The 10,556-nt window shown below is 37.6% G+C and overlaps 1 protein-coding gene across 1 annotated transcript in view; it reads left to right on the forward strand.

Annotated features, from left to right (window-relative positions):
• The first annotated feature begins 1,827 nt into the window (after positions 1-1,827).
• The window catches only part of slc4a11 (solute carrier family 4 member 11), a 177,322-nt gene continuing 168,593 nt past the window's right edge, over positions 1,828-10,556 (forward strand). The window contains exon 1 of the mRNA XM_024259800.2: positions 1,828-2,119. Within this exon, the coding sequence (XP_024115568.1) occupies positions 2,062-2,119 (58 nt within the window). The 5' untranslated portion in view covers positions 1,828-2,061. The remainder of the gene's footprint in view (positions 2,120-10,556) is intronic.

Consider the following 10,556-nt stretch of genomic DNA (forward strand, 5'->3'; position numbering starts at 1 on the left):
AGTCCTGTTGCTGGTGCACATTATTTTGAAAAAACTTTGTTCAAATTAAAAGTTTTTTGAATTAGAAACTAAAGGGTTTCTTTTCTTTAATAAAACATTTAAAAATAATAATTTATTCCAGGGGTCCCCAAACTTTTTCTTGTGAGGGCCACATAACTGTTTTCGTCTTTGATGTGGGGCCGGGGTCGGTTTGTAGGCTAACAGAAAAAGTCTAACAATCACAGCCTAAATGTAAACGTTTACGATTTTCCAGAAAGCCGGAGATAACCAAAATTCATTTCTGTAATCTTCATAAGAAAAATACTGCTAAAACATTTTAAAAACTAGATGTATAGCAATACCTGCGATAATGCTAGTGTGAATGCTGTAAGCTGAATGTTGCCGCTGAAGAGGCTAGTGCTGATAGCTGAAGGTGCTGAAATTGATAACTAAAAATGCTGATGCCAATAGTTGAAAATGCTGAAGCTGATAGCTTGTTAAAATATTAGTGAAATGCCAAATTAGCCTAAAATACTGAAAAATATTAAATTAGCCGAAACAGCTAGTATAAAGCTAAAATATTAGCTAAACTCCAAATTAGCCTAAGAAAACAAAAATAGCCTAAATTAGTCAAAACAGTTACATGTGGTTAAAATATTAGCTAAACTCCAATATAGCCTAGAAATCCTTAGTAATTGCAAAAACAGTTGAAAAAGGTAGAAGAAAAAGAGCTGAATATTGTAACAGCTGAAAGAGCTAAATAGCTGAAAGAGCTGAAGAGCTTTGGACGTCCAAAAATGCACGGAAGTAGAATAATAATAATAATAATAATAAAGAAAGAAAAATGTTTTTGTGAAACTTTCCCTAAACACAGAAGGGAACAGGTGTGATCAGGAAGGACATTTAACAAAGCCCTCTGTTAAAAAGACTGTCTGAACAAAGTCACTTATTGCTGTTCATCTCTTCAACATTGATCTAGGGATAATCGCTTTTTCAAAAACTTGTCCCACAATATGTGATGTTTGAAGCAGCAGAAGCTCTCAAAATTGTCCTCCATCTGTAAGTTAGGCACCAGCTCTTGTCTTTTTCTGTAGAGGTGACAGCTGTCTAAACAAGCTGCAGCTGTCTGCTCAGAAACAAGACAGCAGCTCCTTTGAGGAACATGAACGTTTCTTTGATTCTTAAGAAACCTGTGCTTCAAACTATTTTTAGGATGTAAAAGGCTGGTGTGAGCTGTGATGTTGAAGCTGGGACAACTGCAGTCTTTAAGGACAAAAACCTTCCCAACACCTCCACATCCAGGTAAAGTGAACGTGGAGTGTAAATGTGACTGCATCGGATCTGACTCAGGAAGGCAGCTGCTCTCTGAAGAGTACCGTCACTTCAAAAAGAAGTTTACTCGCATAGACATTAAAAGTGGTCTTCCAAAAAAATGACTCAAAAACTACTCCAATTTCCGCTCTATAGACGGTCTATATATATATATTAAAATGTATGACATGCTGCACACAAAAGAGTCGGGGATAAGTTTTTCAGTCAGAGTTCATTATCTCTATATATAAATATTTATGTGTGTGTATATATAGTTGGAGTGGGACTTCAAAATGTTTTACTTTCCAGAACACCATTGATGATGAAATAAAAGGGGAAAATATAGTAGAAATGTTACAAACAAGAAAAGCAGCAGTAAAACTACTCAAGAGTACAACATTACAGGAGTTAAAATAGGTACAATCGTTACTACAGCTCGACTATGAGAAAAGTATCCGAAGAGCTTTCAACAGGTTGTCTACGCGTGAGCCCCCCCCTCCTTTGACACTCATTAAACCCTAACTTTCCTGAAGGAACACCTGGCCGCGTGCACTCCTCCGCATGAGCCGGGCGCGTGCCACCACACACCTGGGGATGTCGGCTTTTGTTTTCTCAACGTCTCTGCTTCGTTAAGGAAAAAATTGTAGTTTTTTAGTATTTTTGTTTTTTCCCCCCTTTTTAAGGTTATCATTCAGGCTAACGCCGGTAAACCTTTGCGCTCGTGCAGCTGAGAATATCAAAGCAATTTTTCTGGCTTTTGGAGACGAAAATATGAAGAGTTCAGAGGATGTGGTTGAGGCGGGGATGACGGTGAATCGATTCAGCAAAGGTAAGATGGAGACACCTGAAGCTTGCAGGCTCTGCATCAGTGAGGACGCAGTTCCTGCACTTGTCTGCTGCTGCTGCTGGTGGGGCTCAGAGACGGAGTCATGCGGTGGGATGGCTGCAGGAGGGCTGGGTGTCGATTATAATTTCAAGAAACGATTTGATTCACAAGAGCCTGAATCGATGAGATTCCAATTTTTTTTTCAATTTTTCATCAGTTCAATATTGAGTTTACACATTCATACCCATTTGTTTAATCTACTATATGATTTGAATATATTTACATTAATCTGATCCAGTTCACATACTGTAAATGTATCAGTGAAATAATGAGATTGTTAATATCATCCAGTGTTACATGGATTCTCTAAAGGAGAAGTTCTAACTAAAATGTTCAGATCATTAACATTGGAAACATTGTTCTGTTTCTCCTGGAGGACGTTTCAGTTTGGACACTGGGTGGTGATCACGCTATAGAGCAGATTATTCCAGATGAAGAGGAAAGTATGAGGAAAAAACAATGTTTTAGACCACAAATAGTTACTTTAAAAATATTTCCTTAAAGCAGCTTGGAAAATTCATGCCTGTGAGTTTATAAAGATGTTCATTTAGTCCATGTGTCAAATTCAAGGCCCGAAGGCCGGATCCGGCCCGCTGGCTAATTCTATCTGACCCTCCAGATCATTTTATTTTATTGTTATTAATGACCCGATGTTATCTTGCACTCATTTCAAACTTGTATAATTTTGACAAAATATATTTTTATGGAGAGTAAAAATATTGAAACTTATTTAAGGTTTAAGTTGATTTATTCTGGAATAATATTCCTGCCTTTTTGTTATTCTAATTATGTTAAACATTTACAGTTTTAAAGTTTTTATAAAAACATGCATTCTGCATGTTTTTTGGACTATTTTGGCATTTACTAAGATTTTTTTAGGGGATTTTGGAGCTTAGCTAATTCAGCTACATACTGGCTGTTTAGGCTAATTTAGGCTTTTTTCAAGTTTTTTAAGCTGTTTTGGATTTTAGCTAATATTTCAGCTATATGCTAGCTGTTTTGGCTAACCTATGTTGGTTTTTAGTTTTTTCATTTTTTAGGCTAATTTGGCATGTAACTAATATTTTAGCTGGCTATCATCTTTAGCATCTTCAGCTTTCAGCTTTAGTGTTTTCAGCTATCGATTTCAGAATTTTATCTATCCTGTGGGGAAATTCCATTAAACCTTAGCATCAAGCTAGCGGACTTTAGCTTTATGTGCTAAATCAACTTATATTTTTTATGAATTGACTATTAATCTATTACGCTTAAATCATTTCAAATCAATTAATCGATTTTTATTAACCGAGCCTTAGCTGAGACTGAATTGGACGTCTTTAAACCATCTGAAGCTGTTTGCTTCTTCTCTGAATTGTGTGACTAGTTACAAAACAGCAGCCGGAACAAATGTCTGATTGAACATCTGGATCCTTGAAGGTTTAAAACATATTGTTGAGGGATCTGATTCTTCTCTAATTTCATGCTTTTGATTTTGGTTCACAAATGAGTTTAGTCAGATTTACAGAAATACTCTAAATTGTACATTTTATTTTCTCAGTGACACTTGCCTGACACTCTTCTTATTGTCACCTATATAAATCTTCAAAAAACTAATGACTAATTGAAAATCCAAAACTTTGATCAGATAGTTTGATGATCTGATTCTGGAGATGTTCTAAAATACCATGAAGTTTTACTCTTCGTTCTTATAAATGAATCCCAGATGATTGGAAAACCATGAGCAGACTATCATCTCATGCTTCATATTTTAATTGGATGCAGAGGACAGCAGCAGCTTAATTCCTGAAAGTTTAAGGCCTTAAAATCCGCTTCTGTTGTCCTTGAAATTCCCCCAAACAATCCCCTCTCTTCCTAACATATTTCAATTGCACATTGTGTAACAGTCTGTCTCTGCAGGATTACCAGTTTTTTTACATACATGCCATTTGGTTGGCACTCTCATCCTGAGCTCCTGGTGGACTTGAGAGTGCATGCGTGTTGTTTTGTTTCCTCTGGGATTTAATCCTCTATTACTGATGCTGTTAACAGCACACTGTACATGATGACCCACTCAGGAGAATTCACCAATGACCCTGGCAGTACTGTGCAGCTAGCGCGAGGGTGAAGAAGTGTGCTGTTCTAACTACCGGACTGTTTGACGGCTGATGTTTGATGATGGTCTCTATATTCTGAGCAGGATCAAACAATTGCCAAATTCTGAACATGTCTTAATTGTTGTCTTCACTTCTCCTTCTGGCATGACTTCATCTTTTGTTTTAAGCCTGTATATTCATTTTCAGATTACACAGTGGGCATGTATCAGCTCCATGGGAGAATCACTAATATAATTTGGAGCCATCTGTTCATTGCAGCTTATTTATCATTTCATTCAGATCTGCCGGCTTTATGAAATAATCTGCTTATGCGTGTTGACTCTGAATTACTTAGTGAATAATACACTTCACTTTGTTATTAATATGAAATGTTGGATTTTCTTTGGACACTTTAGTAAGAATTTGTCTTTTGACTGTTCTTGATATAGGGTTGGGACTCACTGGGTACCTCTCAATACGATGCGATACGCGATACATAGCTCGTATCGCGATACTGCGATAATTATTAAAAATCATCTCTAAATATGTACATCATATAGAAGAACACATATTTTTTAGACAATATATCCCCATTATTTTTTTAGCTTGAATACAATCATAATAAACAACCTGTGTCTTATTTTGTATAACAAATAATAGACATTTTTGTGCAAATCAGTAATACTCTGTCTTTGACAAGGATTGACACCAATTGAATTTGAATTATCTGTAAAATTCAGTGTTAACAATAGTAAACATGAACAGCAGTAACACTACTTACTGCAAAATTATTGTAAACAACAGAACAAAATTAAATATTTCAAGTAGCTGCCAGACACATTGGTGCAACGTGCGCCCCCTATCTACCTCCAAAGGAACGCCTCACCAAAGGATGATGAATATAACGTTTTACAGCCTCTTCAAACGAAAATAAAAGATTGATACTTAGTGAGAACCCATAGAGAATCAATCGCAGGACTAAATATCGCGATATATCGCAATATCGATATTTTGGCACACCCCTAATTTGATATAAGGTCAAACAAAGCCTCGTTAAAGTTTACTTTAAATGAAATGATAAATATGCATGTTAATATTTTTGTAAAGAGTAGGGCTGCCACAAACGATTATTTCAATAGTCGACTAATCTCCGATTATTTTTTTGGATTAGTCGACTAATCGGTTCGTCCGGCGACTAGATGTAAAACACTCATCTTAACCATAATTATCTTTAAACTTGAGGTCTTTAAGCTATATGCTTACTAAAAATAAAGACAATAGTTTATTAAGCCTGTAATGAATCATGCAGGTTTTCTCTTTAATTTGTTTCTGGCATTAAGACGAAACTTAAATCAAATGAGGTAATCTGAATCAACTACAGAAAACTTAATAAAAGCCTGCAAGTATTTTTTAAAGGTTTAATATGTATATTTAATAAAACGTGTAAAGTATTTCAAAAGCTGTTAGCAGATATAAACACACTCAAAATATTTGTTCACTGAGACCCATTTATTAAAGCAAAAACACTAATGACATCTTTGAACTGAAGATATTTCTGTACATAAAAACCTCAGGATGCCCATAGAAACAAAGAGCTTTAAGACATTACATCTTTAAAAAAATGGGGAAATGTATATTTTCAAAAAGGGAGAAAAGCAGGGGATGTTAGAATGTACATCAGTACTTTCATTCTTTCACTACCTACATCTACTGCACATGCGCAGAACGAAATTACATCCTATTTTTCAGTTTGGGGGAGAACCCATAAATCTGTGCTACTTCTTTAATGTTGTGGTTACTATGCTGCTTGTTGTCATTTTTGTGACTTTAAGTTACATTTAATCGTATGTTTATTCGGCTAATGTTATGCTACACTTGTAAACTTAGCCCTGGACTTTTAGACGAGCTACTTTACTTCTGGGACTCACACATCACTCCACAACTCCGCAGCAGATCTGTACCGACACACAGCCTCTCTGTCTGCGCGGTGAATGTTTCATAATCCGCTCTTCGAACCGAACGACGTGATCATGGCGCAGAATATGAATGAAGCCTTGGACGAGCGGTTCATTTCCAGTGTAAACTCATTATCCGCGCCGTCCTCGCAGCGTTTGGTTAGAAGAGTGCAGATTATGAAACGTTCATTATGCAGACAGAAGCGCAGTAGACACGGACCTGCTGCAGATCTGATGGATTATCTCCAAACAGCGCATTAATGCCAGCCGAACAGGATCCATTTAAACCCGGATAACAGCCGCGGCAGAGCTAGCTGTGTTAGTGCCGATGTTAGCTTAGCTAGACGAAGCTCTCTGTTCAACGTGATCAAACTCAGTCACAACATGCTTCATCTTCATGCACCGCCATAGTGATCTCATGGAACACAAGTTCTGCCTTAAAGAAATTACATTGGACAATTTTCCTTTAATTTTTCTTATATTCCCACTCATTTTCGAGTTCAGTTAGCGTGTTGTTGTATTGTTGCTGATACTCCAGCCCACCCTGTAACATCACTGCTAACCGGCTTAGCACCACTGCGCAAGAGAACGGCAGACCCGGCACTAGAAAGCGCGCACCGTAGTTTTGAGATCAAAACAAGGAAAAAAACAAAGAAAAAAACGACGCTTCGACGACCAAAATAGTTGTCAACTATTTTAGTAGTCGACGTAGTGGCGACTAATCGAGTAATCGTGGCAGCCCTAGTAAAGAGTGTGGATATTTTTTTGTTGTTGACTGAAACTGAAAAGACAATCTTAATGTGTGATTAATGCAGACAGGATAATTCCACATTCTCTAACCCAGAGGTGGGCAAACTATGGCCCACGGGCCAGATCTGGCCCGCTTTTATGTGAACAAAATCTGTCTGCCGGCATGTGGAGTGAGTGAGCTCTGCTGTGGGAGCGAATGAGCCAGCGATTTGTCCAGAACATATCCCACATCGCCCCTAAGTAGCCGGATGAGCTCTGGTAACCCCGCGACTCCAGCAGGTTAAGAAATCAATGTGGAATGGAGAGAATGTGGAAGTTTCCAAAAATGAAATTTTCCTTCAGATTAAAAAATAAACAGAATAGAATAATGCAAGTTACTGCATGTCATTTTTTCCTTTTGACTGGGGCCCAGTACCAAGTGCTTGACACAGAAGAACCTCTGCTCTGGCACTTAAAGACCCACTCCAAGGAAAATTGTGTTTTTGGTATTTTTAACATGCTCTTGTAGCATTTTTCTCATGATGGAGGACATATATAAACGGTTTTAAGACTAAAACTGCATTTCTAAGTGTTTCCTAATTAAAATAGTGTTAGATCAGGAGCAGCTGAAAACCTCTGGTTTGACAAGGCTTTGGTTTGTGATGCAGCAACCGGCATGAGCGGGTCTCCAAAGTCTCCATGCTCTGTAACGATTCTGATGCATCCTCTTGCAGACAAATAGATAAATAAACGTTTTCATTTTCTTCATCTGAGCGGAAATCTGGATCTAAAGTGTATGGATGGATAGCTCTGATATGACTTGCCAGTTTTTGCTATGCTAATGTTAGCTTTGGCATGTGATGGGTACAAGCTTGCCGTAGAGAGTATAAACAAAGGCTTGTTGGGAAATTAGCAGATGCTAACTAAACAAGGGCAGGATGCTAAACTGTTTTCAAACTATAGTCCCATTTTAAACCTTCCTTTTTGTGCGAACGTCCTTGAAAACTTTGTGTGCAAACAGCTGGTTACATTCTTAAATATTCCTTGAACTTTTCCAGTCAGGTTTCAGTCCTAAACACAACACAGAAACTGCTCTTTTAAAAATGTTTTATTACATTTTATTAGCAACTGATGCAGGTAATCCTGTGGTTCTTTTATTATTGGATTTATCAGCAGCTTTTGATACAGTGGATCACTAGATCCTGATTGGTCGGCTGGAACATTGGGTGGGGATCTCTGGGGAAGCTCTGCAGTGGATGAGATCCATCTAGCATGGGTCCTTACTCGTTCAAGTGTTATCCCCTGAGGTGGGGAGTCCCTCAGGGATCAGTCCTGGGCCTGCTGCTTTTTTCCATTTACATGCTCCCACTGGAGAAACTGCTTTGCAAACATAAGGTGGATTTCCACCTTTATGCTGACAACTGCCAAATGTATGTCCCCTAAAGGTCCCAACCGCTCAGTTAGGGCACTAAATGAATGCCTCAAGAAAGGCGAGCTGTGGATGTCGGCTAATTTTTTTGATTCAATGAGACCAAAACAGAAGACCTCCTCTCTCTCGCTGCTTTTGAAAAGTCTGTGGTCACTAACTTGTAGTTGGAGTTAGACTTTAAATGACTTCTAATACTGAGGTTCACATAAAATATGCTTTTTTTAAGAACAACATTTTTTATTGATGATATTTAAAATCAGAGTTTTAAATAAATGTGTAAATTTACAACCAAAGCAGATGATAGGAGCATCAGTCCTTTATAATGTGTCTTTAACGCACAAACACCTGACAGCATCACTGGCAGAAGATTTTAAAGAATCATTTAGGTTTTCCACGTAGGAACTTTTTAGTGTTGTGCAGTTTGGATAATTGTGAATTCTCTGTATATCCTTGATTCATTAATCCACTACCTGCCTTAAACAACTTTTCCATTCAGACCAGAGTTACTTTGAGGTAGTTTTTGTGAATCAGATGATTCACTCTTGAAGCATTCGTCAGAAAGGGACAAAGGCTTGTGATACTTCAAGGTCAAAAATAAACTGCTTAGTTTTTGTCGATTTCAGTCTTTGTTTTGTTTTGAGAAACTGTCACGTAACAAGTGACATACATTCACAAAACAATAATTGTTAAGCTTTTTGTGTTACCACTTGTAGACAAATGCTTTAGAGCAGGGGTGTCAAACTCCATCGCACAAGGGGCCAAAACCCAAAGCACACCTTAGGATAAACATTCATTGAACACTCTAAAACTACATTTTTAACTTTTAAAACTCCAAAACCGTAACTTTTTAACATAATTATGAACTAGATATATAGCATTACCTGTGATAATGCTAGTATGAATGATGAAAGCTGAATTTGGCTGCTGAAGATGCTAGTGGTGATAGCTGAAGATGCTGAAATTCATAGCTGAAAGCATTGAAGCTGATAGCTGAAAACACTGAAGCTATAGCCAACTAAAATATGATCTAAATGCCAAATTAGCCTAAAAAAACAACGACAAAAAACCAAACAAACAAACAAACAAGAAAACTTAGGTTAGCCAAAACAGCTATCATGTTGCCAAAAAGAAATAGCTAAACTTCTAAACAGCCTAAAGACCAAACAAAGCCTAAATTAGCCAAAACAGCTAGCATGTAGCTGAAATATTAGCTAAACTCCAAAATAGACTAAAAATCTCATTAAATGCCAAAATAGTCCCAAAAACTAGCAGAATGCCAATTTTTATTACCCGGAGGGCCGGATGCGGCCCCCGAGCCTTGACTTTGACACTTGTGCTTTAGCCTGTTGTGTTCGTGTATGTTTGAAAGGGCTGAGTTTGTAATTAATTTAATTAAATCAATTGTTATTTGGAAAGTGCAGCATTAACTGATTTAATCCATGAATGATTTTCCTTCATCTGCTTGTTTTTTGATATAAAAAAATCTTAAACTGTATAATTGAAAGTTCCACATTTTTTAGTTACTTGTCATGTGAAAACGGATTCTGTTTAGGAAAAATTGACAAATCAATATTTGATCAAACTGTGTGGAATCGGAAATGAAATCAAACTGTGAACTCATGAGATGAATCGATTCAATGGTTTGACAGTGATGTTCTGTTTGATGGAAAAATAGAAGTAAGATCACTTCCAGGGCAACGACTAACATGGAATTAATAACCACACACTAATGTGTTTATTTCGGTGACAGCTTGATATGTTGTTAATTGATATGTAACAATGAATGGCCACAAACATTAGCGTCAATAAATCAGCTATTATCTGTGAACCTCAGTAACTCAGAGCCATAAATCACATGCATTATATCTGTGTCAGACACACACACACACACCCCCCTCACTTTTTGACGTTTTGAGTGTCCCTAACTTGTCCTTTTTTTGACGTGCTGGCTCTTCCAATTAAATCAGTGGGCTCTTAACCCCCGCCGCCTGGTATGTGGACAAACAAAAAAGGAAAGTTTTATTTAAGCAAATGTATTTTTCTGCGGCTCACAGCTCGGGGGTTCAGGACCCCCGATTCAAAAGCCCAAAACGTCCAAAAAGTTTTGCTGATGGGGGGCCGAACCATGGGTCCATATATGAGGAGTTGGGTGTTGCAACAGTTCTTCTGTGTGTGCTGCTGCGCTGACCCCCCCC

The sequence above is a fragment of the Oryzias melastigma genome, linkage group LG22, assembly GCF_002922805.2.
Source record: "Oryzias melastigma strain HK-1 linkage group LG22, ASM292280v2, whole genome shotgun sequence".
Taxonomy (NCBI): Eukaryota; Metazoa; Chordata; class Actinopteri; order Beloniformes; family Adrianichthyidae; genus Oryzias; species Oryzias melastigma.